The following is a 26,502-nucleotide window of genomic DNA, read 5'->3' on the forward strand; positions in this document are numbered from 1 at the left end:
CTCTCCCAGTGTGTGCCAGGCTCTCTCACCTCTCCCACTGTGTGCCAGGCTCTCTCTCTCTCCTCCCCAGTGTGTGCCAGGCTCTCTCACCTCTCCCAGCATGTGCCAGGCTCTCTTATATCTCCCACTGTGTGCTAGGCTCTCTCTCCTCTCCAGTGTGTGCCAGGCTCTCTCACTTCTCCCAGCGTATGCCAGGTTGTGTCACCTCTCCCAGCGTGTGCCAGGGATCTCTACCCTGAATTGAGGTCATGAGGCTTTTAAGGTCAAACAAGCCATGAAGCCTGAACTGTCAGGGCAATATGTTTTTTTTTTTTTTTTTTTGGTTTTTCGAGACAGGGTTTCTCTGTGTAGTCCTGGCTGTCCTGGAACTCACTCTGTAGACCAGGCTGGCCTCAAACTCAGAAATCCGCCTGCCTCTGCCTCCCAAGTGCTGGGATTAAAGGCGTGTGCCACCACCGCCCGGCGGGCAATACGTTCTTACTAAGGTTGATGTAGAGGGGCAGTTTTACAGTGCCAGATTGGGAGGAGGAAGGCAGCCAACTCCTGCATTCCTCACGTTTGAGGTATCTGGAGTTGAAGCTTCTTCAACCTTTCCTCCATAACCCAGGGCCATTATGGTCACACAGGCTCCTAACCAGGAGGCTGTAAAGATTGCCCACCTTCTCTGCCATTCCTTGATACAGTACACCTACGTAGACCCAGTGGAGGCCACAGGAATGAACAAGCAGCACAGTCAGTGCCACAGTAGGGGATGCTCAGTTTAGTTCCCTTTCTTTGGGATGTCCCTGTTACTTAGGGGTGAGTCTTCAGCTCAGCTGTCCCTGTGTGGCCTGTCTTGCTGGCAGCAGGCTCAAGGGACAGTCTTGGGCTTCCCTAATCCCTGGTCTTCCTGAGGAGACCTTGATTTCCGAGATTCTGTACTTGACCCTGTCTGTTCGATATGCTGTTCCCAACCTTCTGTTCTCTGCTTAAGAATGCTGAGACAGAACTGAGCAGAACAGATTGGCTTTCTCTTCTTATATGTTCTTAGGTGGTGACCGTGACAATACACTAGACCAGTTCCTTGCAACCTCTTCTGAGCTTTACTGGAGCCTCCTCTGCAGTAGAACAGACCACCTCTCTGCCCTTTCTCTGCAAAGGTGCTGACATTTTGAGCACTCATTTACTTTGAATTAAACTCTTCAGCACCTTTCCCATTAGTGAACTTGAGGGGTCTTGGAGACTATAAACACTCGTTCTGGTTTATAGTTGTCTGTGCTGCACCCTCTCAAGATGGAAAGAGCTGTCTGTCCGGCTTCCTGGAGTTCTTTATAAGCTGCATCACGGGGCTTGACCCTAACGATACCTACTCATTTGCCTCCCAAAGGCCTTACCTGAAGACCTCACTGGGATAAAGCCTTCAACATAAATTTTAGGGTAACACAAATGTTTTGTCTATTGCATCAATTCTCAATATAAAACCTAAAATTGATGGAAATAGAGGCATACTTTAGTAATCCCAGCACTCGGGAGATGCAGAGGCGAATGGACCAGTTCAGTCATTCTCAGCTACATATCGAGTTTGATTTTAGCCTGGGTGATGTGAGACCTTCTCTTTTAAAAAAGGGGGTGGTGGGTATGGGGAAATTACACAGCAGGTCATAGCAATAGCTACAAAAGACTGATAACCCAAGTTCAGCCCTTGGGTCAGAAACTACCTCTCAAACCTGTTTGATCCTCAGAACCCATGTAAAAGGTTGGATGTGGTGGTGTGTATCATCTGTGACCCAACACTCCAACACCACGATGACAGGAAAATTACCCAGAAGCCTGAGGGCCATCTAGTCTGGGATATGCAGCACAACAGAATCATCAGAGGCCCCCACACAAAAAAGGGAAGATGGCTCATGCCCCCAAATTGTCATGTGGCCTATACAAGCGCCAGGACACGTCCATGTCTGCATTCACAAACACTGTTTTAAATTTAAAATTGTAATTGGCTGTGATGGTGCACATTTGTGATCCCAGCACTCTGGGGGATGTGGCAGGAGAATTTTGAGGCCAGTGTTGGTTACAAACATAAACAAATCTGAATCAGCAAGTCCGCTCTGGTTGTCTTGTTGGGTCCTCATTACAGGCCAGCTCCTGTTTAGAGGTCTTGGCCTGAGCCCCGTCCTTGGGGAAGGACTTGCAGAACCACTCTCAGGAGCTTCACCTTTCTCTGTCCCAGTTATGTATCCTAGATTTGTTGGAAATCACATTTGCTCTTTTCGCCATCAGCAGAGATGATTGACTAGCTGTCCCTTACCTGCAGGTGACTTGTTCTAGGGTTTCCAAGACCCATCAATGCTCAAATCTTTTATATAAAATAGCCTAATATTTGCAGGGAATCTACTCATATCACATTTTATTCCTATCATATTTATCTCTATCATATTTCATCATATATTTTAAATGTCTATATAACTCATAATATCTAATAGAATGTAAATAGCTACTACATTGTGTTCTTAAATTTGTGGTAGTTTTTACTGTATTTTTTCTAAATATGTTGGTTTTTTTGAGCCTCCCAAGTGCTAGGATTATAGGTGTATGTCACCATGCCCCCAAGACACCCACAGGCACAGATGGCTCTCCATTCACTTTGGTGATTCTGTACAATGTCCGTGGACCACACAAGTGTTTCATTTCCTTATGGGAGGGCCTGTCTCCACTTCGCTCTCTCCTATAGTCCCACAGACTACCACAGAAATTAGTATAGACTGGGTACCTGAATATTGATGAAAGTGAATAGGAAGAAACTGGAGTGAGCCCAGACAACTGAGAGGAGCCTGCATTTGTGTGGGAGTGGGAGGAATAGAATGAGATACAGTAAAGGACAACCAACAAACGATGACAGCCATGTGACCTGACCCAGAGGAAGTCATACAACTAGCTTTCAGACCTGAGTCACTAATGGCTAGGTTTGTAGAGATAAGTGTTGGTTCTAGATGGTGGTGAGAGATGTCAAGGAGACATCTAAAGAGCCATGTGTATGGCGTGTATAACCTATCATTCCAGCAGAGGCAGGAGGATTCCAAGTTTGAGATACACGGTGGGATACATGGTGAGACCCTGTGTTTAAAACCCAACAACAATAACAGTAGTAGAACTAACAAGAGTCATGTGGAAGAGAGTCACAAAAGTCACACAGGAATTTTCAGATGCAGTCGCTTTTCAGTAAATACACAAATACCATTCTATAGTTGGCAAGGCAGGTAAATAAAAGGCAAGATTTATTTTCTTAGTTTATTAGAGATGACCATGAACTGTCAGGATGTGCGTAAATTACAGCAGGTGAAAGTCCAGTTCTAAACACAAGGTGTACACAAACAGCGTTTTTATTTAGACTCTTGCTTTCTTTTGTTAGTTCAGCAGAAGCTCTCCACCCCTCAGCAGAGGAACAGGAAGGGCTTAAGTGCAGAGCACTTGGTGCTGACTCCCTTACACAGAGTGATGCTACCCCACCCCAGTCCTATCAGTGCATTGGAAGCCTCTCCCTGCCACAGCAGGGGATCCTCAGATTCCATTAAGTGACAAAGTGCTTTCACCACACCCCCTGCTCCTTCTCCCCAAATAAACAAACATGGGTATTTGGTTAGTAATGACAGCAGACTCAGGAGTTCTAAGAGGGTGATCTAGAGGGATGGGGCGGGGGAGCTGGGAGACTGCTTGAGCCCGTGCTGACTGGGAGCATGGGTGGAAGTTTCCTCCAGTGTGGTGACTTCAGTGAGCAGCTGAATGGGAAGTCAGCCAGGAACTGGAATCCAAGGTCTGACTCAGAGATAACAGAGTTGGAAGGGATTTCTAGCCAGTTCTTCAGAACTGGCTTTGGCCTCGCTTTCGGCCTCATTGCCTACTGAGAGTAGTCCCAGTTGTCCAGCCCATGTAGTTGTCAGATTCCAAGTGTGAGGCCGAGGAGCCACACCTTGGAACTGGCCTGTCATGTTCCCTCCTGCTCTGCTAGAGCTCAGCTTGGCTGTTCCATTATGTCCCTCATGCCTCTCTGGGAGATCCCTTGTTCCCTCTAAGCTCAGCTACCTGTCAGCTTCCACCACCAACATGCAACTATTTGACTTCTTGGGGTACCGCCTGGACCAATTATTTTACTAGCAGCCAAGTACAGGAGGACACAGGCTCCAGAACAAGATTGCTGTGGATGTTAGTTCACAGAGCTGCCAGGCTCTGAGGCAACCCTGACCAGTGTTTACTGAGGTTAGATGCTCGAACCTCAGACACCACCACAGTCATGTGCAACCTAGTCCAGGACACTTCCCACAAAAATGCACATTAGGTGATGGGAAGAGTCTATTAAAATTAGTAACATGAAATGGCTGGTTCAACATATATACCAAGGCTGAAGAGTTAGTTAACTGCATCAAGGCTCCTGTTACTCTGAGCAAACAAACACTCACAAACTGTCAAGTGCTCTGGTGCTACTCGTGGGCCGGCTCCCCCAACTCTGAGAAAAGAAACTAAGGCAAGAGGTCAGCCAAGAGGAAGGGCTGCAGCTCTGCGGGGCAGGGGACAGAGAATAGAGCTGGGCCACACCTGTACTTACAACCACGAGCTCATGGTCCTACAGAGCAGTAAGGAACACACTATTAAGATGGTGGGTGGGGTTTCTATCCTTGTCTTAGGCTGCATCATGGACTTGCCTGAGCACAAAGTGCACCTGCACTCCAGCTAGTCGGCTGAGAGACTGACCACCCCAGAGGAGGCTGTCGGCTCTTCTATCTGAAAAACCACTTCTTAAGCACCAGCTGCAGCTGCACTTAATGCTTGTGGGCTAGCCTAAGACTCAGATCTGTTCTTTACTTCAAGCCCACCAGAGTACACAAACCAGCTTGTGCCCACCTATGCCAGGAATACTTGCAACAGGGAAGCCATGGTTGCCCCCGAGATGCTGAGGATTCTAGAACAATGCTGGTTCTGTTCCTCCCTGCCCCCCACCCCCATATCTAAGTAGTCAGACAGAATGCCTGTCGTGGGCCCTTTCTCCCCCGTACCTCAGGGCACAGCCTTATTCTCTTCTAGGACTAGGACCAAGAAAGACCATCTCCTGTTTCAGCAGCAAAGGAGAAGGTCGTTGGCTGAGAAAGGCCTGGCTCAGATGCTGAGGAACTAAGTCAATAGTGGGAATGATCTTTCAGCAGCAGCTGTAACCAGATCTGGCCTTAGTGGGATAGGCCGAGTGTGTCAGAACTGGGCCTCCAGGTCCACTCCCCGCACAAGAGGCACTCCAAGTGTCAGTTCCAATGAAAATACCTGATGCCCACAGATATCTGTCACAATAGACTGGATCCATCAACCAATAAAGGTTGCCTACACCTGGACAGCAGACAAGTCATAAAAAATGACAATATATATTTTTTAGAAGGCCCCACCTTCCTTGAAGGTGGGGCTCAGTTCTATATCTGACCCTAGCCAGACCCTCAGACGAAGGGCTTAGGTGCAGTCCTCAGGTGGTCTCTAGGACGGTGGTCTCTAGAGCCAAGGCTTCTGTGGGCTCCTCCTCATAGTCAGACAGGTAGGACTCCAGGCTCTGCTTGGCCAGCAACTCCCGTCGGGCCTGCAGCCGCTCACACCGGGGGCAGCTTCCAGACTTGAAGCAAGTTTTATGGTAACATGCTTTACATTCTGTTCATTCAGATGAAAAAGAGAGACAAGAAAAGGATTTGTATTATCCTGGGCTGGAAGCTACTCCCCACCATAGCCGCATCTCCCCACAACGCGTGCTCAGGGGTGGAGTGTGGACTTACTCACACCACACTCTGCTCACAGAGGACTCTCAAGCAGTCCACCTGCTCTAACAACAGTCCTCACCTTCACAGGTCCGGCACTTATGTAGCTCAAAAGGAAAGATGACGTCATCCTCATTCTGGCAGAACTCACAGATGAAGCCCTTGGCCTGGCACAGCTGTGGAGAGAGTAATGGAAGAAAAGTGAGGGACTGGCTCCAGAGGGCGGCCTCCAGTGAGGGAAAGCAAGTCATAAATACACCTTTGAGCAGATGACGGGGTCTACTGACTGTGGTATACAGCCTTGGGCTGGACTTGTGAGTATGAGAGCCACAGTAGGGCTGGACACCACACACAAAACTCAGGTACAGACAAGAGACACAGGCTTGAGAAGCCCTTGCCACTGGAGCAGCCCTCGGAGACGAGGAATGGCTGAAGAGAGGGTACGGAGAAGAGAGTCCTCAAATCTGTACTCCAGTATCGACTTTTACTTTGAAATGTGTACCACTACTAAGATAAAAGGTAAAGTAAGGGTGTTTCCCAGAAACAACATCCTCTTAGTCAGGTTACACTGCAGTGTGTCCACCCCATCCCCTCCCCATACACCCCTGACCCCAACACAGGCCACAAATCGGGCAGCTGAGACGGGCAGATCTAAAAGTAACATTTCCAGGTTTCTAGCATGTTGATCCTATCATGAACGATACTAAGTTATGCTTGTAAATAGAATTCACAGAGATGCTGTCGAGCTATTTCATCGGTCCTCAAAAGCTCAAGAGGAAAGGACAGTTCACCTAAGAGTCACCTTCATTCCAGAATGAAGACAATGGGCTTACATAGAGAAGAAACTGCTGGAGACCGTGACTGAAAACAGCAGCCTCTAGACTGTGATCAAGGTCCTACCGAGTGTGGCCTTCTTCATGGAAGGCTGCTCAGTCTAGCCCGGGGGCCAACACCAGCATCAAGTCCTGTCCTAATTGTTTTTGTATTTTTGTTTTCTCTAGAGACGGTCTTGAGGAATAGCCCAGGCTGAGTCAGGACTCAAATCCTCCTGCCCCAGCTCCGCAGAGTTCCCTGCTCTAACTCCAGGTTCTTCAGATCCTCCTGCCCCAGCTCTGCAGAGTTCCCTGCTCTAACTCCAGGTTCTTCAGATCCTCCTGCCCCAGCTCCGCAGAGTTCCCTGCTCTAACTCCAGGCTCTTCAGATAAGAACCTATTGCTCACTGACTCAAGCCCTTCTGGTTTCTCTCAGGGTCAACTGGCCATATCAAGTTTCTGGAGCTAAATGGCAAGAACCCTGCCCCACCTAAGCCCCAAGCAAGCCCTCAGCTGCAGGGCAGTACAAGGCGGCCTCACCATACATCTCTCAACATGGGCGGCTCCCGCTCTGGTAAGCTCGGCCAGCCTGGGGCCCAGTTCGCCCTTCTTGGTTGCAGTCAGGTCGTTCAGCGAGTACAGATGGAGGTCCTCTGTCAGGTGGCCTGGAACCACGTCAAAGGAGTCCAGGAGCCTGCAGAAATGAGAGGCAGTGAGAGGGAGAGGAAATATCCATTTCATATGGTGTGTGACAGTACCAAACACCTTCTGCAGAAGGATAGATGCCAGCCCAGGTATGCTAGGCCCCCCTAGCTCCCCCATACCAAAAGTATTTTATTTATAAACCCTGTAGAGTGAGCTCGGAAAATGGTGACCCGCCTTGAACAGACAGTCCTTTTCCAAAAAAGACACTAATTACTGTCATGGCTTCCCACTGACTAATTTCAGACATTTCTGCAAACTCTTCCTCACGTAAAACAGCCAACTGTTGGGACATACACCTTTAAGAGACAAGAGGGCAGCCAGAGGACTCTGGCCTCCACAGGAGACTTACTCTTTGGCCAGTCGGCACGTCTTAAACATGTTCTTCATGTGGTACAACTGAACCCGCAGCAGCTGACGACAAGACATTGGGTGGAGAAGAGGAGAGAAGGAGCTGTTAGGCCAGCCAGACCTCCAAACTGCATGGAGCAGCCGGAGGAGCGCTGCCCCCACGCCTCTCAGTCAAGCCTTCAACAGTTCACTTCAGTGTTAGGAAGGCCCTTCTGCTAAGTCAGTATGTTCATCAGCCACAATGGCAGCCGCTGAAAACTCCGGGATTCACATTCCCAACCCCGTTCTCTGTGAGGGTAGACATGGTTTGTGCTTTCAAGTGCTATCGAGCCTAGTGAAGCTCTGTGACAGAGGCCTTGCTGCTACTGTGGGGATCAATGCTGGGCTCAGTCCCCAGCACTGGAAAACAGACAAACAAGAAAGGCCACAGAACGTGAATGGTGACTGTGACCTAAGGCAACAGAGCCAGGAGCCAGGACAGAAGCAGGCATGTATGCCACCGCTTGATCAGGTGTCTCACCCGGACTTGGTTGAGCATCTTGACCTTCCTGTAGAGGGCGCTGTTAATGTCCTGCACATTGAAGAGAGGGTCATTGCAGATCTTAGTGAGCAGGTCCTTGGAAAAGTTGCTGACGTAGTACTTGCTGAAGTCCCATTTGCGCAGAATGCGGCTGGGAACGACCGTCTGGGCATTCTCGTGGCAGCACTGGCAGAAGTACTTGCCCAGGTACTCACAGTACCGCAGCCGCTTGATATAATCTAGAAACCCAGAAAACCAAAGCTAGTGTGACTTTGTACTCAGAAGCTGGTGACCCTTCAAAAGGCAGGCAGGGAGGGTCAACTGGCTTCTAACCACTTCTGTGTAAATTTTCGAAAGCTGGAAAAAACTCGCATAGTGGGACTTACGGTTCCTGTACCCCCATCCTAGAGGCTACTGAAGAATCCAAACTGTTGGAGTGAATGAGACCCAGACTCTAAAAGCCTAGCTACAAGGAGCCAGTTTCTCCAGGATATGGTTCTGGCAGTGCTGCTCCTGAGGTAATGCCCCGCTCCTGCTCCAGGACCTTCTTCCCTTCCCCCATCTGTCCGCTCACCCCTTCCATCACCTAGGACAGGCGTGGGGGAAGACAAAGCTATGGGTCACTATGATGGGTCTTACCAGGGTCGGTCCGGATGCCACATCCTGCACAGCGGTAATTCTGCTTGGCCACAGCAATCTTCCTCCTGCAGGAAGGAAAAGGCGAGGAGATTAGCAGATGGTAGCTAACAGGGCTCAGTGGGGTAAAGGGTGAAGGCACGAAGACTCTTGTAAGGATGGGAGCACCAAGAATTCACCAGCTTTGTAGAGTTGGACAAGCTTACTTTTTTCTTGGAGCACTAGTGCAAAGTGAGGGTTTATGAGGTCAGGGTTTACTGGGTCAGGCCACGGTGGTGAGTAAGGGAGTATCCTCAAAGTGAACCACATGTTCTGTACGAGTAAGGGACTATCCTCAAAGTGAACCACATGTTCTGTACGAATGCAAGGGATGAGGGATAATAAGTAGGAAAGAACAAGGGAGAGAAAAGATTTATCTTAAAAAGAGAAGAAAACCTAGTGAGCTCACAAGTACTGGGAGGAAGGCAACAGCCTGGGAATGCTGACTTAAAGGGGGTGAGGCCCAGTTAAGTGTGGGAGAGAACTCAAGGGCTAGAAGAATTTAAGAACAGAAGTAAAATGGAGGATCGTCTTTCTATGCTCTTAAATACACACAAGTGTGTGGAAAGCACAGCCAGCGGCACAGACGTGAAGGTAGGAAGACGGCTCTTACAGTGCAAAGAGAATGGATCCTCTCCGACATAGGACACGGCCACTGGCTACTCACGTTGGGGCTGGATGAACGTTAAAAATGATCTGAGGCCGGGGTGGAGCCCACTCCAGGTTGCCACGGACACGGATCCGCAGCTTGTAGATGTCTGCATGCTGCCCGTCGTCTGGTGAGATGGGCAGGGAGTCGGGGATAGGTAGGAGCTGCAGAAGAAAAGTGCACGTGAGCTGGCACGGACGATCGACGGGAACACGTATGTTTAGCCCTTCTGGCCACAACAGGAGCAGAGATGATGAGACATATTTCAGAACTATCATAGGCTGAGGCCTTAACAAACCCTGACTTAAAAACAAACGAGGAGGCACCAGGCTACTAGAAGCCAGGATCTTGAGTTCCAAGAAGCAGAGAGAGACAGCACGCTAGGGTCCTGGTGCCCATTGCTGGTACTGCCCTTACTCTTCCTGAGGCCTTTACTGTGGCAAGCATGCCTTACGCCTCAAAGGATTCAACTGTAGAGCAAAAAGGAGTTTGAACAATTCACTCTCACACAGTGTCTTAAAGTTAAGACACAAAACATGAGCGTTTCCTCTGTGGAAAAGGACAGTGAAGGAGCACCAACCAGAAAACCTAGGCAGGCAAGCATTCACCCATTCTCTCACTGGGGCACTCAACATACTTGTAAACAACGTATGTTCCTGAATAAGGAAAGATATATAGGTTCACTCCAGACCAGGGCATGTGAGAAAGGAGAACAAGATCAGAAGGTTCACGGGTTCCTGGGCAGGGAGGACAGGAAAGGCCTACCTTCTGTGGAGCATCGTGCTCTGGGACTAGCCACTCTAGCTCCGAGGCAGCAGGAAGCTGCATCCCTTCAAACTGCTTGAGAAGCCCCATGGCCACTGCCTCAGCAGATGTGGAGTGCAGGAAGCAGTGTGAGCTGGAAGGGAGAGGAGGACTGAGTGCACCAAGTCAAGAAGACTGCGGCTCCTGACAGTCAGAGCCCAAGACCATACACCTGACCTCCTCACTGCCCCCGGAGCCTGCTCACTGTCTTTACTCACTGCCAGACAACATGCACTGTGAAAATAGCCTGCTCTTAAGTGACTATGTACAAGCACCGAGCTCACCTCCCAGCAGTACGTGGGAGTACAGTTAAGAGTTCTGTATTTTCCTTTCTCTGTAGTTCAGCTTCTTTACTTAAGATGGATACTCTGCCTATTTATAAAATAAAGTCAGTAAAACTGCTATTGTACCTCTCAAAGATGTGGTCTTTCTCCCCTTGAGTGGCCACCATGGGACAGGGCCATCACTTGAACCCTGCCTCTTCTTCAAATGGGCTAGCTTTTGCTGTGACCTTTCTCAACCACAGGCCTCGATCTGGGTTTGGTTTTCCATATACCCCAAAGTTACTAAACAAATAAAATGATACTCACAAATTCTGGGAGAAGGATGACTTGCCGTTTGAGACTGTGCCCCTCCGGATGTCAGCATCTACATGGAAACCAGAGATAAGTGGGTGCAGGAAATGAATAGAAAAGGAACCCACCGCAGGGTACTGCAGCTAAGTACTAGGGTGGCGGCTAGGTGCTACATTCTGGGCAGGGTAAGAAACAGGTGAAGCTCTACACGCTACTTAAGAGTCCATTTCCATCCATGTCACAGCCAGGCTGTTAGTGACATCGCCAACATGGTTACAGATCGAGGGGAAACACACGCAGGGTCAGTGTAAGACAGTGAGAGAAAGATTAAGTGCAGGCACAAACACAGTGACAACCAAGTCTCTCCTCCATTCTCTAGTTTCAAGCTCCCTTAAGTGACAGGCTCCCAAAACCAGTGTGGTTGGACGCTCACTCCTGGAATCTCCAGCGCTGGAGAGGCTGAGGCTGGAGGATCATGTGCTGAGAACACCTAGAGGAAAGGGCTCTGTCTGGCTTTTTTAATGAAAGAGGTTATCATCCAACATAAAACTTAGATCCTAGAGGCTACTTCTTCAACACCTGTGGGGTTGGACAGTATGGCTAACGGCTCACTACCACCCCTGGACGTCAGGTGTCTTCTCTAGCTTTAGAATAAAGTCTCATGGGTTGTTGGTTTTACTCCTGTTGATGGCTCAGGGAAGGAAAGACCTTCTCCATGCTTGAAACCCCCTGGAGAACCCTTGTAACCAGCTTCCTATAGAGAATGTCAACATGACCATTACTATAGAAATCTCATATATAACTATAGAAAAATTAGACTTTCCAAATGTATTTCTAACGAGAGGCCTGCACCCCCAGAGACTCATTTAGCCAAATGCTACAGTTATATTCTAGAAAGCTAGTCAGCACCTAACCAAGTCATGGAAAGGCTTTTTTCGGTACTCTCATTTCTTACTTCCTTTGATGCCCAATGAGAGGACCTTTTTTATCCTTAATTAGTCCTGCACAATGACCCATGTCCTGTATCTGAGTCCCAGCAGAGAGAACACTAGGCTTACAGGGCATCATCTGCACCTGGCCACAATAGCTCAGTTGTGCTCCATGCTTCAACTGAATGATTCTTTTGCGTGTGCAAAAAATCCAGATATTCTGGATTACACAATATCTCTGAGGAAATGAGATTATGTCTAACTCAGTGAAATTTACAACATCTAGTACATAGTTCTAGATACAAGTATAACACAAATAATAATATTCACAAACTACTGGCCTTCAAGCCACACACGGCAGCTTTCAACTTGCTATTTGTTTGGGGTAGTGCTGGAATTAAGCTCGGGCTTGATGGTGACAGGCAGGGCCTGATGGTGACAGGCAGGAACTCCAATACTGAACTATATCCCAGCCCTCATCTGCTTTTAAAGCATAGAAAACCAAGACAACCTTTTTTTTTTTTTCCTGGTAATTACAAAAAACAAAAAATCATTTTATTTGACAAAATGTTGCTCATTTATGTCATATTTTCTGTCTGAACTTGAGTCACCCAAATCGTGCGGATCCCAAAGCACTGCCAGCGGCTGGTCTACTCACTAGTGTTGGTGGGAAGGAGGATGCCAATGCCAACTGCTTGGTCTGCACCGTCGGCTTGGGGATCACAAACACTGCTTTGGCCGAACATGAATGAATCTTGTCAAATAGCATTCATGATGCTCTCTCTATATTAGAGACTTTCAGAGACTATTTCCTGAATGAATAACTGGCTAGAAGCAATTACAATTTTTGCAAATTTCATCCCACTTAGGATAGGAAAAAATCAAAGAAAATCTTAGCCATCCTTGGGTAAGGAGCTAACCAATTTTCATACCATAGGCCTGGGCTATAGAAAAAAAAAGTGGTACACACGACAGAGAGGCATTTGATAACTGTTGCTAAGGAAATCACTGTCTCCATAAAACTATAACAATGCCACGTAACGGTGTTTCTGTCAATGAAAGCCAATGCTATGACAGTGGTCTCATGAGATTCTATCATAGTGACACAGTAGCCTCTGTAAGTTAATTCTGTGATCTGTGATAGTTACAAAAAATCACCTAGGGATACATTTCTCATAATACACTGTTTTTAAGCAAAGCATTTCATCTTCAAGGAAGGAAATATTTTTTTCTCTTTATTTTCTTTAGAACCTATAATAAAGCTAGATTTAATCTGCTTATTGTCCTTTTTCACCAGATACATAAAAAGGTCAGAAGGAGGTATGTGACAGGGACCTTTTAGCTAATCAAAAACACTGCAACCCTGCCTAGGGGTAAAACTCCTACCCCAGAGCAGAGGCTGAGGCAGTCCTGAGAGCCCAGTGGGTATGGTGCCTGCCACCACCTAACACTCTGACCTTACTGAGCCCATGAGGCACCCGGTGACTCAAGTCAGTTCAAGCAGATGACTATTGATGTGGGTGGACCACTAATTGAGCACAATGATAAAGCCATACAAGGTCTAAAACAGACAAGAAGGAAAGTGTCCTATAGAGAACAGAAAGAAGTCTGCATCTTCCTAGTAGAGTTTAAAATAATTATAAAAATTCTTATTAATCTTTTGAACAAAAACAAATATAGTTTTAAAGCAAATATGTTTTTCAAAGAGAATTTATTTGAAACACTTTTGATGCTTACCATAGAATAAGGCAATTATTATTAACTGGGAAAACGTACAAACTATTAAAAAAAAAAACAAAAAACCCAGGGGATGGCAATATGGCTCCAGAAGTAAAGGTGCCTGCTGCCAGACATGAGAGCTTGAGTTCAAACCCCAGGATCCACATGGTTGCCTTCAGACATCCATATGCATGCTGGAGATCCAATGCCGGTGAATTTCCTGTAGCTGTTAATTCAGGGAGGAAAACTGAAAAATGGAGAACTACTATTACTGTTAAACTTTTATTTAAAAGAGTGGGAGAAGAAACAATGATGGCCTTGCACTTCACCCTGTAGGGAACTGCTGTGATGAAACACCATGGCCAAAGCAGCTCAGGGAGGACAGGGTTTATTTCAGCCTACACTTCCAGGTGACAGTCCATCACTGAAGGAAGTCAGGATGGGAACTCAAGCAGGGCAGGAACCTGGAGGCAGGAGCTGACGCAGAGGCCATAGGGGTGCTGCTTACTGGCTTGCTCAGCCTGCTTTCTTACAGAAAATAGGACCACCAGCCCAGGGATGGCCCTCCCCACAATGGACTGGGCCCTCCCCCATGAATCACCAAATAAGAAATAACAATGAGCCTTATGGAGGCATTGTCTCAATTGAGGGTCCCTTCTTTCAGGTAACTCCACCTTGTATCAAGTTGCCATAAAACTATTCAGCAAAACTTGATACCGATTTTTCTTATCAGAAAAAAAACAGTTCATGAGTAGCCTTCTCTATAGGCTTCAATTTATTGCCTTTAATCCATAAATCTGTTGTGCTTCAAACATGTCTCCTGTGTCAGCTGGCATAAGTAAAGTCTTGTCTGCTGAGGGCGCTGGGAGGATACTGAGGAGGAAGGCCTTTGTCCTGTGTAGTCAGCTGCTCCTACCTCAGCTGGCAGCTCAGTGCACTGATACTGCCCATGGAGTGTGCCCCTGGCAATAACACAGCACAACGCAATTAGCAGTTCCTCTCACAGTTTCCCACAGTGCATCTTGGAGAGCTTTATGGTAAGTCTCAGAGGGTTAGCCCTTCTCCACTGGCTGCTCCTGCCTGAGTTCTGAGGTAAGGCAACTGAGAATAGCTTCCCAGTGGAGGCTGTCAGCTTAGCTTCTTCCTGATGGATTATTTGCTGAAGAAGTAGCCCACTTGCTTTAACTGTGTCAGTTATGCTTACCAGTCCAAAGCCACGATGTGGCCCAAACCATGATCTGCTTTGGAGAAAGCATGAGCTGCTGGGAAGAATGTCTATTCCTCAAATGCTGCACAGAATATTCTGTAGACAGCTACTAAATCTCTCTGATCTATGTTAAAGTTTAACTCTTAAATTTCTTTTTGATATTTTTTCTCCCGAGATGGGGTTTCTTTGTGTAGCCTTGACCATCCTAGAACTAGCTCGGTAGACCAGGCTGGCCTTGAACTTAGATCCACCTGTCTCTTCCTCCAGAGTGCTGGATTAAAGGTGTGCGCCACCACTGCCTAGCTCTGTTTGATTTTATTTTATTTTCCAAGACAGGGTTTCTCTGTGTAGCCCTGGCTGTCCTGGAACTCACTCTGTAGACCAGGCTGGCCTCGAACTCAGAAATTCCCCTGCCTCTGCCTCCCAAGTGCTGGGATTAAAGGCGTGCGCTACCACCGCCCGGCGTCTGTTTGATTTTTTAAATCTGGATGATCTTTTGACTAGAGTAGGGTACTGAAGTCCCCCATCGTTATTGTACCTGGGCCTATCTGTCCCCTTAATGTCCAGTAATATTTTATGAAATTGAATGCACCAATGTTTGGTGAAAAGATAGTTACGATGATCATATTTTCCTGTGTCCTTTATTACTTTACCTCTTCTTGTGCACTAAACTTTTAATGCTCCCATGAGTGGGAAGACGGATTCTACATATGCCTTATGATATGCTCTGCCAGAAGACAGTGCAAAAGTAGAACCAAGAGAAGCTTAGTATTTTATTACCTTTATTCCTCTAACTCTTGGTCTAATCTTAGATAATTATTTCAAATTCTAATGGAGCACTGTATTAGTAGTAATAAACAATTGCATTAGTATTACTACAAGTTTTAACTATGAAACTAAAAGTTTGTGATTAAAATTCTGAATTTTTGTTTAAAATTTTTAAGTAGAGGACTTTTATTCTCGTTCAGTTAATCCTGCTGACTATTTTCCTGAACAGCAGCAACTCCTAATTGTATATAAAGTTATGTAGAAGACATTACTTTCTGAGAGTTTGCTTTGCAAACTCAAACCTCTAAAGAAACTCACAGCTTCATGTGATTCTGTCCTACCTTTACTGTTTGCAGTGCCCCAAGCTCTGAGCAATAAGTTTGAACTTCAGATCTGAAGCTGGAGTTACAGATGGCTGTGAGCTGCCCACAATGCATGCTGGGTCTGGAAAAGCAGCAACCACTCTTAACTGCTAAGTTTTCTGTCCAGCACCTGCATTTTCTGTTTTTTTCTGACACAGGGTCTCACTATGTTGTCCTGGAACCCACTATGTAGACCAGAAGGCCTCAAATTCCCAAGAATCACCTGTCAAGTGCTGGAATTAACGGTGTGGTCATCATACCTGGCTTGAACTTAAAGACTTTTTTCTTCCTTAATTTATTAACTTTATCCAGATCGTAGCCCCCTCAGTTCTCCCCTATTTTTAGTTATTTTTAAATGATGTGATGTTTGTGTGTAGATGCCCACAGAGGCCAGAGGCACTGGATGCCCGGGAGCTGGAGCTCAGGAGGTTGTGAGGCACCTGAGGAGGGTGCTAGTGACTGAAGCTGGGTCCTCTGAGGAGCAGTCAGTGTTCCTCACTGCTAAGCAGTCTCTCCAGCCCCTGAACTTAAATTCTTAATCTGACAGTTTCTTTTCTAAGGTAATCAGATAAGGTTATTATAAAAAACCTTGCAAATGAATAAAAATATTAAGTGCCAAAATTAGCCAGACCCAAAGTCTAGTCAACTCAACAAATTTCTACAGTTAAAATTAGCATTGAAATGAAATGGGGCTTCACATTAAATTTTATTCACTATGCAATATTATGCCTTTATGTACCACCAATAACACAAAAATCCAAGACATAACCGTTTTTCTAGTTTTGACTAAATTTTTTTCTAAATTTTGACCCCCCCCCCAGTCATATGACTACCTAATGTAAAATTATCACTGTGAGGGGAGGGCAAGGACTATTTGAGGCAGATGGAAAAGGGCATCTGAATATCCAAACTGCTCCTGCATTAAGTCTAGTGTTCTCCAGACCACGCAGTGCTAGCCTTGACAAATATCACAAGATCAAATATGTACACAAGCTGGTGCAAACAGTCACACACGTGCATGCAGGGACACATCCACACCTCTAGCACGGCTACCTGAGAACAGTGAGGCCACCGACACCGAGAGTCCACTCTGTAACATGTGGGTCAGGTGAGAGCCTTTGCTACCATCTGTGTAACAACGAGGATAAAGACAGAGACAAAGCTGCTGAGGCTGGTACCCTTGGGATCAACCTGTGACTTCAGCGCAGCTCACAGGAACCCATCCATGTGTGCGAATAGGCTTGGGAGAGTTCCTGCTACTTCCCAAACCAGTACGGTCTCAAGCACCTCCCCCAAAGGAGCGAAGAGCGATCAGGAATAGCTGGCCATGCTTCTGAGCACTGAGGAGGGACTGGGAGAACTATTGGTAGTGGGTAGAGTGTAGAGGCCAGAGACGATGGCAAACACCTCAAGCCTCAAGGCAGTCCCTCACAACAGAGAATGGCAGGGGCCTAAAACTGAGATATCCCATCCTATGGCTGTTTCCTTCAAGGATTTCTGTTCTGAACCAACAGGGAACTAGCTGATTACATACACCCTTGGGGCCCACAAATAAAGCAACAGTTTCCAACAGAGTGTACTTTGTGAGGATTATTGTTAGAAAAGAACCCACATACAGATGAAGTGGGAAAGGAATTTTAAGTGATCCGATATATTAATAAGAACACAAAGAAAACTTCTTAGAGGTGTAGAAAATTTGTGTAAAATCTGGATTTCAGACTGGGGAAGAACTCTGGTTATTCAGGGGGATTATGAAGACTAAAATAATAAAGTATCTCTTCAATATCATTTTACAGTGTTACAATGGAGTGCTGACAGTTCAGCTCTGTAAGGAAGTCACTCTTAGTTTTTCCAGGGGGAAGAGTTTATGAACCTGAATTACTGTGTTTATTTGCTTGCTAGTTTGTCTTTTTGTTGGCACCTGAAGAAGTTTATACTTTGGAGGCAGAGGGCTGCTGTGAAGCGTGTTCTTCAAGTACGGTGTGGCCGCTGCCAGGCCGGAAGCAGGGCAGCTGATCCCTGGCTAGACTCGATGAGACCTTCTCAAGATGGAATCTACTGCCACTCTCCTTCACACACTGGGGTGGAAGACCATCAGACCGCTGCCTGAGGGTTCAGCCCCTCAGTTGCTCTTATGCCCCAGCTCTGAGTAACGCTGTACCAGCTATGTGCAGGCTTAGTGTGAGGACGTACAGGAGCTGAAGGCTAGCCAAAGGCGGGCGGGGCTCTGCCGACAGCTTGTGGGGTCTGTCGCTCATGCTGGTATGATTGTTACTATGACTGTTATTATCATTATTACTATTATTATGATTATTATTAGCAGCAGTAGCAGCAGTAGTAGTATTTGTGATGTAGCCTGTAAGTGAAGCAGTAGCTCCCTGAGTCACAGGTTGGACTTGTTTCTTTGGTCTGTTGTCAGTCCCCCTCTGGGTGACTGGGGATGCAAAAGGAACACTGATTAACCTGCTTTACTTCACATGCTTCCCCAGATTGCAGCCCTGCCTCCTCCCCTGACTGATGATCACAACACGGCTAGACTCGGCTGGACTGAATTCTGTTAAGACAGACACTAAAGCTCTATGTAAACTGACTGTTTTTCCTTTCATTCTTCTTTGCTTCTCCCTAATGATTCTTGTCTTGTTTTGTAATTACAATAAAGCTCTTTTTTAAAAACATATTTTGGAATAATTTCATGGTGTTGTGGAGCCCAGGGAAACAGTTTAATCATGTGGTCTGGCTCAGCTAGAAAGAGGAACAAGAGTGAGGACCCAAGAGAAAGGTACAGACGTGAGGACAGCGAGTCAGGGTGGTACCAACAGCTGGCTCCCTTCCAATCATCTGCATGCATGTTAATGGGGCTGTTTTTAGCAAGAGGAGGCATCCTTACCATAACTAACAATGCTCCGTAATAGGCCATAGTGAAGACCACTACTTCAGGAGTCACTCAGCCCAGTATTTCAAGTGAAAAGAAACAAGTAATAAATGTTCCCTGTAACAAGCTGTCATTTCTTACCTTGGATTTCAAATTCCTCACCATCGTCAGCAGAGCCGGAGTCTGAGAGCTGCGTAGAATCACGTGAACTGAACTGGGAGCTGCTGGAGGTGACCCGGAAGCCTGCAATGTTAAAGATCATCATAGTCACAGACAGGATAAAGGCTCTCTCATCCCTCTCAACACAATAAAGGACCCACCCTTTAACAGAGGAAGGAGAACAGAACCTTGCTGGTTCTGAAGCTATACAGTAACTGGTACTTCTTGCTGGTTCACTCAACTTTGGAGAAGCCCATCTGTGACTCCTGGCCTTAGTTCTCACCTTGGAAACCCATTTTGAAATAAAGCTATTTCTGTGTAGGAATCATGAGTTCTAGCAGTATTCCTAGTCTATCAAGGGAAGCCCCCCCCCACCACCACCACCACCAAAACAGACCACCACGGTACTGAGAGCAGAGGACCCCTCAGCTGAGGCATAACACATCACACAAAGAGCAGAGGTGAAAGCCCACAGGGCCTGAGCTTTGCCAAGCCATAAAGAGGCGTGCACACAGTGGTCTCAGGCCTACTCACTTCCATGCTCAGTCTCCTGGTACGCAGGAAGCAAGTTTTTGGTGCGGATCTGCTGGCGCCGAAGGCGGATCTTCTGCTTCAGCTCCTGGATCTCTCTGTCACTATCTTCCTCCTCTGCTTCCTCCTCCTCTAGACACTGGCTCATCATGTTGCATTTCATCAGCTCGATGGCGGCAATCAAGGACTCAGAGATGCTGAAGTGGGCGTTTTCCTGAAGGAAGGAGGACACCAAAAGAAGCTGCTTGTCAGGGGACTAAAAGTATGGAACACCCTGCTGAGTACACCATGGGGAAGCAGAGCTTCTAAGATGTGCTTTCTTCAGTGAAACACCAGGAGAAATGCACTCGTCTGCTGCAAGGAGAGCAGACTGGCAGACAACCTGCTCTAGGGTCTCTGGCCATGACTATCTCATCTGTTCCATGCTCTGTATAAAAATGAGAAGAGAACCTCAGCTCTCAGCCCAAGGTCTCAGTGCCAGCCTTACTCCCCGGTGCTCTGCTCAACACAGTGAAAGAAACTGTGGTTTAAAAAAAGTCACCAATCTGCAAGCACCGGGCATACTGGTGGGAGAAGAACTGCTTGAAGAAACATGTGGCTCACAGAGCAGCCACAGCAGATGATGAAAACCTTAGTTCCTTAAAGAGGGTCGGCATAAAACAGTATCCCTGATGCTGATGTGATTATCACCCCATGGAGGAACCGCCTCCACGGCCCTAATGTTAATTCAGGTGTCTGGCAGCAAACTCTTCCACCATTATAGGCCACTGAGAAAACACAGCAGCCCACGAGGACCACCCGCATGTGGTCCGACTAGCTGAAGCTCCCCGCCCAGGGTGTGATGGGAAACACCTCCTGCTCTGAAGAAGATGAGACGCTTCCAGATCTTCTAGAGAATTCTTATGACATGGCTTCTAACTGAACTGAGTCAAGTTTTGAAGAAGATAAAACTTGAAGTTTTATCAGCTGCTGTTTTCTCTTATGACTGCTTTTAAAATCTACTCAAGCCAGGTATAATGTCACACACCTGTAATCTCAGCCCCCAGAGGGCAGAGACAGGAGGAATCTAAGGTTTGAGGCTAGTCCAGGCTGCGTAGTAAAACCCTGACTCAAGACCAACAGCAAAATGTTGTTTATGGTTGTATGGAATCGTGTCTAGTGCTTTTGGACCCTGCCTACTGGACACTGCAGTTCTTTCTAGATGCTGCTGGTGGACAGTTCACTCTTCACCACTAATTAAGCTGATGAAGCCATGCCATCATTCTTGAAACAGAGACTAATGAAAGGAGACAACATGGCAGGAACTCTAAACAGGTAAGATAAATATCATGTCCCAACATAAAAGACTAGTGAACAGATATTATGTACACATATTTGAACCCAGGAATAAATATAGAACTTGGCCAGGTGGTGGCGCATGCCTTTAATCCCAGCACTTGGGAGGCAGAAGCAGGTGGATTCCTGAGTTCGAGGCCAGCCTGATCTACAGAGTGAGTTCCAGGATAGCCTGGACTACACAGAGAAACCCTGTCTCGAAAAACAAAGCAAGCAAACAAACAAAAAATAGAACTTGATTCTGGAAGAAGTATTTATGTGAGGTCACAGGGGTCAGAGAACAATAATCATGTGACTAAAATTCAGTATTTCTGCAGAGAGTAGCACGGGACTGAAGACGAGCACACGCCCCCTGCAGAGTTCCACCAGAAGAGCTCAGCGAGCTTTGCTGCAGCTTGGTTACTCCTGAGGCCTCAGAATCACATTCGAGCTATGGCAGCAGAGACCATCAGCCCAGATCCCTACTGCAAGATCTACCATTGGGCCAGATCCCACACTGCACGAGCTCCTCATCTGTCCCTCCGAGGGCCTCACCTTTTCCAGGTCTGCGCAGCTGCCAAAGTCTTGCTCGGAGAGGTAACTGATGAGGGACTGTCCTTCTGATGGTCTTCTAAACATGCCTTCTCCGGAGCAGAGGTACTGACCACCCTCTGTGGGAATTGAAGTGTGGATATAAAATTTCAGTCTTGAAACAAAAACTTGTAACACAACCATGCTTCTTCAAGAGGTCTGATGATCTGACTATTAAAGGTGCTCTCAACTCCTCCCAGGGAAGGAGGAATTGGATAAAAGACGTCTCTCTTCTAAATGACATTATTTAGACTCTTTAAGAGTCCCAGAGCACCAAACCTCTTGGAAGGAGAATGGTGGAATAAGTGTGAGACACTAGAGATAACCCTCTTACTATGTAAATTCACCCACAAAAACCTGTCCTTCCTACTCCACTGAAAAGAGAACTAACTCAGTGCTGAGTGTAGGGAGGAGACATAAATGCTTCCTTCCACCTGTGATTGGGTCCCACACGGAACCTGTCTCCTGGGAATTACACAAAGACCCACAGTCAAGGCTCTCACTCACTCAGGCTGCCGTCACCTGTGGTACTACAGACACACGTGGTGGCACCCAGAGCATAAGAGAGGGTGGGGACCACAGGGAGTGGAATCACAGTGCTGAAGATGGCAGAAGGACCGGGGGGGGGGGGGGGAGAGAGAGAGAGAGAGAGAGAGAGAGAGAGAGAGAGAGAGAGAGAGAACACAGTATCCTCCACAGGCCCCACAAGTGCTCAGCAGGCTCAAGGAGGGAGCAGAGCAGGACAGTTTCAGCCCTTGCCTTCCAAACGCTCAATCACTGTTCTCCACACAGAGAGCTGGGGCGCCGACTGCACTGCTCTGGCCAGAGGAGAGAAGGGCTCTCTCAAATTCACCTCATCATTGCAGGAGTCTAGTGTCAGTGACCACAGCAGGAAATACAGCACACACACAAGTGAGCAACAGATACAATATTTAACTCTCTCATTCCCAAAGCCTTCCTAACAGTCCAAGAACACAGAACACATGGAGGAGATGAGATGCCAGTGTGTCTAAGGGGAAAGAGGCCAGGCGACGCCAAGGTGAAAACAAATCAAAATGGCTTCTAGTCTCCTTCTCCTCCATCTTTTAAACAAGTGTGACAAAAGTGCCAGCTAATCACTAATGTCTTGACAGACTCATTTAAAAGACGGTTTTCAGGTGGTAAAAATCACAACTAGGCGTATTGAAATTTTCCAGTAGATTGACACTATGTTTTAAAACAGTATCAGACAATTTACCTTCCATAATGAAAATGAAACTCAGGAAAGTGTTTAAAAGCAACATCAAGTCAATTCTGGAGAAGTCAAACATGACGGCTTCAAAAGCAGAGGATTTAGTCAGCAGAACGAAGGAAGAGCTTCAAGAGAAGGTGGACACGAAGCATGCTAACACAGGGCTGCAGTCCTAGCACTTGTAAAGAGGGACACAATGTGTTTCCGGGCCAGGACTGGTGACACAGTGAATTCAAGTCCAATGTAGACTATGTAGCAAAATGTCTCACAAACAAGGAGGCTGGTAAAGGGCTCATAAGATATGAGAAACTGATATTCAAAAGTAAATTAAAAATTGTCAGTCAGGTGGTGGTGAATGCCTTTAATCCCAATACTCTGGAGGTAGAGGCAGGTGGAGAATCTCTGAGTTTGAGGCCAGCCTGGTCTACACACTGAATTCCAGGACAGCCACGGCTACGAAAAGAAACTGTGTCAAAAACAAACAAACAAACAAACAAAAAAACCCCAAAACCCAAAAAACCCCAAACTGTCCAGTGTGGATGCCTGAGATGTGAGCAGCATGCCCTGGAAGACAAGATGATTAAATCATAACCAACTGTTTTCCCTGACTAATAATGCCAAGTTTTCAGATGCTACGTGCACACACACACACACACACACACACACACACACACACACACACACACACGCGCGCGCACATGCACAAGCAAACACAGTAATTTTGTAGCCTTCTTGTGGGTCTGGCAGTAGGCTCTGTTTCTGTCTACTGAACTAAAGAAAAGCCAGCAATCACCACAGCACTTTGGTAAGAAACAAAAGAAGAGATGGTTTGTTGCCTAGCCAGATGGCATACCATATAACCTGCAACACCATTCCAATGTCTTTGGCTCTGTAAGCCACTAGGTCTCTGTCCTGAGTCCCCACCTCCTAAGGTCTCCCATTCAACTGACTCAGCACTTCCTTTTGCTCACTTACAATCCGTTTTCTGGCAGTTTCTTCTCTATAAGGTCCTGCAGACTTTCTTCTTTAACTTTCTCTTATCCAAAATAGCACACCAGTGACCTCTCCATTACTAGCAGGTGTTGGTTCCTGGTCCTCCCTCATCACTGTTTTACTAATACACCCAGACATTAATAACTCCATCATTATAGTACTCAGATGAGAGGGAAAGGAGAAAGATAGAATTACTAGAAAATGTTCCATGACTAGCATGGGGTATGCAGGCACACAAGGGAATGAAGACCAGTGAAAGAAAAGGGAACAGGGACTCTGGATCAGGCAAGACCCATGCAAGGATATGAGGAATAACACATATTCTGGTGTTAAGTCAAGGGAAATAATCCACAGTCAGTCTTCAGCTAAGATGTATCCTGCTACCGACCCATCATGAGGCCTTAGTCAAGCGGCAGGCCTCTGTTTCACTCTTGGGCAAAGAGGAATTGCTTTATCTTGACTCTGGTTTCCAGAAGCTATTGGTAGAATGACTAGGGCATTTGGAAGCATGTTTAGGGCATGACATGTATCATGTGAAATAGCAGTATCCTCTTATAGATAGGTCCCAGCACCACAACAGGATCAAACCAGGCAGACTTGATTTGACACCAGACTGGAATGGAAAAGGTTTTGAACTAAGCGAGGTGGTCACAGAAGAACAGAAGGACGAAAGGGGTGGGGGGTTGGCTCCCAAACCTGCAATGGGATCTTCAACTATAATGGTGATATTCCTGGGGCCTCCTGCAGGTAAAGAGGGACAGAGGAGAATCCAGACACAACAACAGGATTAGAGAGAAGGGAAAAAACCACACCAACCCGTGACTTTTACCTGGCAGAAGTGGTGACATTAGCTCCCAAAAGGGAATACCGGGGCTGAAGGAGGGGTGACTTAGACAAGAGACTACAAGACCCATGTTCAGACCCTTCTGCAGAGGTTTTTTTCTGGCTCCCTTTTCCCATGCAGGTTACCATGGTTTCTGGAATCCACACAGATTCAAGAATGGAGCCAGGGAGGCTGGGAATGTCACTCTGCAGAGCCCAGCAGGAATAAGGCCTTGGGTTCCATTAAAAAAAAAACGAGATGTGGGGAGCAGGGAAGTTTTGTATGCTCAAAGACCACCGCCCTCATGTGGAGCAGACACCAGGGCTCCAGTAGATGTGACTTGAGGGTCCAACCCCAACACTCTATAACTGAGAATGTTCATGAAAGCAGCTTTGATTTGGAGATTTTTTTCCTAAGGAGTTCAAACAAGTCATGTTAAATCCTTGAAGGAAAACGGAGATGAACATTTGTTATTCAGGCTTTAGTTGAGGCCTTGAGTTTTCATCTTTCTAGAAATTACAGACAGACAAGGGCAACTCCAGTTGCCAAAGAAAATCTCCTTCATTATGTCTCTTAAATACCTCCTATTTTATTTTTATTAATTTTGTATCTGGGGCTTTGCTGACCCATAATGGCTTTGAGCACAAAAGTTAGTGTTATACTTACTGTAAGGATGTTCTACCACAAGTGATGCCCAAGCAAAGCCTACAAATCCTGGTTACCCCGGGAAGACGGGCAATGTGATGCGGAAGCAGGGCACCCACCTTCTCCACCCAGGCTTGCTCCTGCCCAGCTAGCAGCTCTCTTTGTGCAAGGGTGGGGGTGCAGGGCGAATGGCCCTGCTCTGACCTCCTCGGTCTGGTTAGTGACTGCAGTCACCCCATCTACTTGGCCCAAGGTCACACTGCCCACACATATTCACTACTAACCCTGTTACCCGTGCTAACAGTACTCTGTGTCAGTATTATATCCTGTTCAAACCTCTAAGAAATCACGACAGAAGGAATCTAATAGGATTATCTCTAAACCTCTTTAGGACTCTGCTGAAGTCAGAGATTCAGTCAAAGGATTTGGTTAAAACTTCAATACTCATACTATCCCAATGCTAAGGAACTACAGAAGAATCAGGGAAGCATTTAGTACTTAGCATCATGTAAAGGAAAGTATACAGCATACTCAGGCTTCTTCAGTTCTACACAATAAATGTCTTTCATGACAAAACAGAGCATCATATCATCCAGGAACACTTCTCTCTGCCATATGAAAGCCTCAAGAGCAAGCCCTCCCTCCCTCCCTCCAGTCGCTGACGCACATCTTTACCTGCGGCTCCTCTGGAGGCAATGTTGGTGTCCGAGTGGGAGCGAATATGGCTTTTCTTTGTCCCGCTGGCGACAGGGGCTGTCTGCCCTTCTGAGAAGCTGGACCTTCGAAGGCCGCTGCCTGCCTGACTCTGCCTACCTGCCTCTTGGTCCCCTAGAGAAGAAGCAGCAGAATCCGGCTTCTGAGAGCTGCCGGAGGAGAACAAGTGCGAGCTGCTGCTCTCACCAGTGCTACTGTGACTCCGACAACTGGCAGTCTGGCCATGAGGGTCTGGGTTGCCAATGGCCAGGTACTCGGGCCCCTCACTGACATCACTTGGGGAGTCATTTTGACTGCTGACCCAGGATGCCTCTAGGGGGCTAGTCAGAGTGCTGGAGCTCATCTCCTGTGCGGACTGTGGGGAGCCCTGGGCTGGAGTGGAGTCAGAAGGCAGCGGAGCTTGGGTGGTTTGAGTCTCTGCTGGTGAAAGGCATTCTCTGTCTTCTTGAGGTTGCCAGGGAGGGCTAGAGAGCGAAAAGGAAGTAGATCTTCTCTCTGGAATAGAGAAAGGGTAAGCCGGACGGTGGTGGCGCATGCCTTTAATCCCAGCACTTGGGAGGCAGAGGCAGGAGGATTTCTGAGTTCGAGGCCAGCCTGGTCTACAGAGTGAGTTCCAGGACAGCCAGAACTACACAGAGAAACCCTGTCTCAAAAAACCAAAAAAAAAAAAAGGTAAGAGGAGAGAAGGAGCTATGGAGTTCTAAGGTATGTACACAGGCCTACAGGAAGGGTGCTCAGGACACAGGTTGCACAGAAGAGGTCAGCCTAAAGTAGCTGGTTTAGAAGCAGCTACA

General features: G+C 47.0%; 1 protein-coding gene across 8 annotated transcripts in view; it reads right to left on the bottom strand.

Annotated features, from left to right (window-relative positions):
- Positions 1-3,253: 3,253 nt before the first annotated feature.
- The window catches only part of Rubcn (rubicon autophagy regulator), a 56,965-nt gene continuing 33,716 nt past the window's right edge, over positions 3,254-26,502 (bottom strand). For 3 of the 8 annotated variants that reach the window (XM_076942824.1, XM_076942821.1, XM_076942823.1), the window contains exons 7-21: positions 25,670-26,203; positions 24,223-24,267; positions 21,267-21,382; positions 19,401-19,611; positions 18,849-18,950; positions 16,874-16,963; positions 10,866-10,923; positions 10,237-10,369; positions 9,490-9,635; positions 8,787-8,851; positions 8,148-8,386; positions 7,629-7,690; positions 7,115-7,268; positions 5,845-5,938; positions 5,340-5,658 (exon numbers count right to left, since the gene is read on the bottom strand). In XM_076942824.1, the coding sequence (XP_076798939.1) occupies positions 5,480-5,658; positions 5,845-5,938; positions 7,115-7,268; positions 7,629-7,690; positions 8,148-8,386; positions 8,787-8,851; positions 9,490-9,635; positions 10,237-10,369; positions 10,866-10,923; positions 16,874-16,963; positions 18,849-18,950; positions 19,401-19,611; positions 21,267-21,382; positions 24,223-24,267; positions 25,670-26,203 (2,228 nt within the window). In that variant the 3' untranslated portion in view covers positions 5,340-5,479. Of the gene's footprint in view, positions 5,659-5,844; positions 5,939-7,114; positions 7,269-7,628; positions 7,691-8,147; positions 8,387-8,786; positions 8,852-9,489; positions 9,636-10,236; positions 10,370-10,865; positions 10,924-16,873; positions 16,964-18,848; positions 18,951-19,400; positions 19,612-21,266; positions 21,383-24,222; positions 24,268-25,669; positions 26,204-26,502 lie in introns of all 8 variants that reach the window. The other 5 variants (XM_076942822.1, XM_034515615.2, XM_034515616.2 and 2 more) reach the window with 5 other exon arrangements.

This window comes from Arvicanthis niloticus, chromosome 12 (assembly GCF_011762505.2).
Source record: "Arvicanthis niloticus isolate mArvNil1 chromosome 12, mArvNil1.pat.X, whole genome shotgun sequence".
In the NCBI taxonomy this organism is placed as follows: domain Eukaryota; kingdom Metazoa; phylum Chordata; class Mammalia; order Rodentia; family Muridae; genus Arvicanthis; species Arvicanthis niloticus.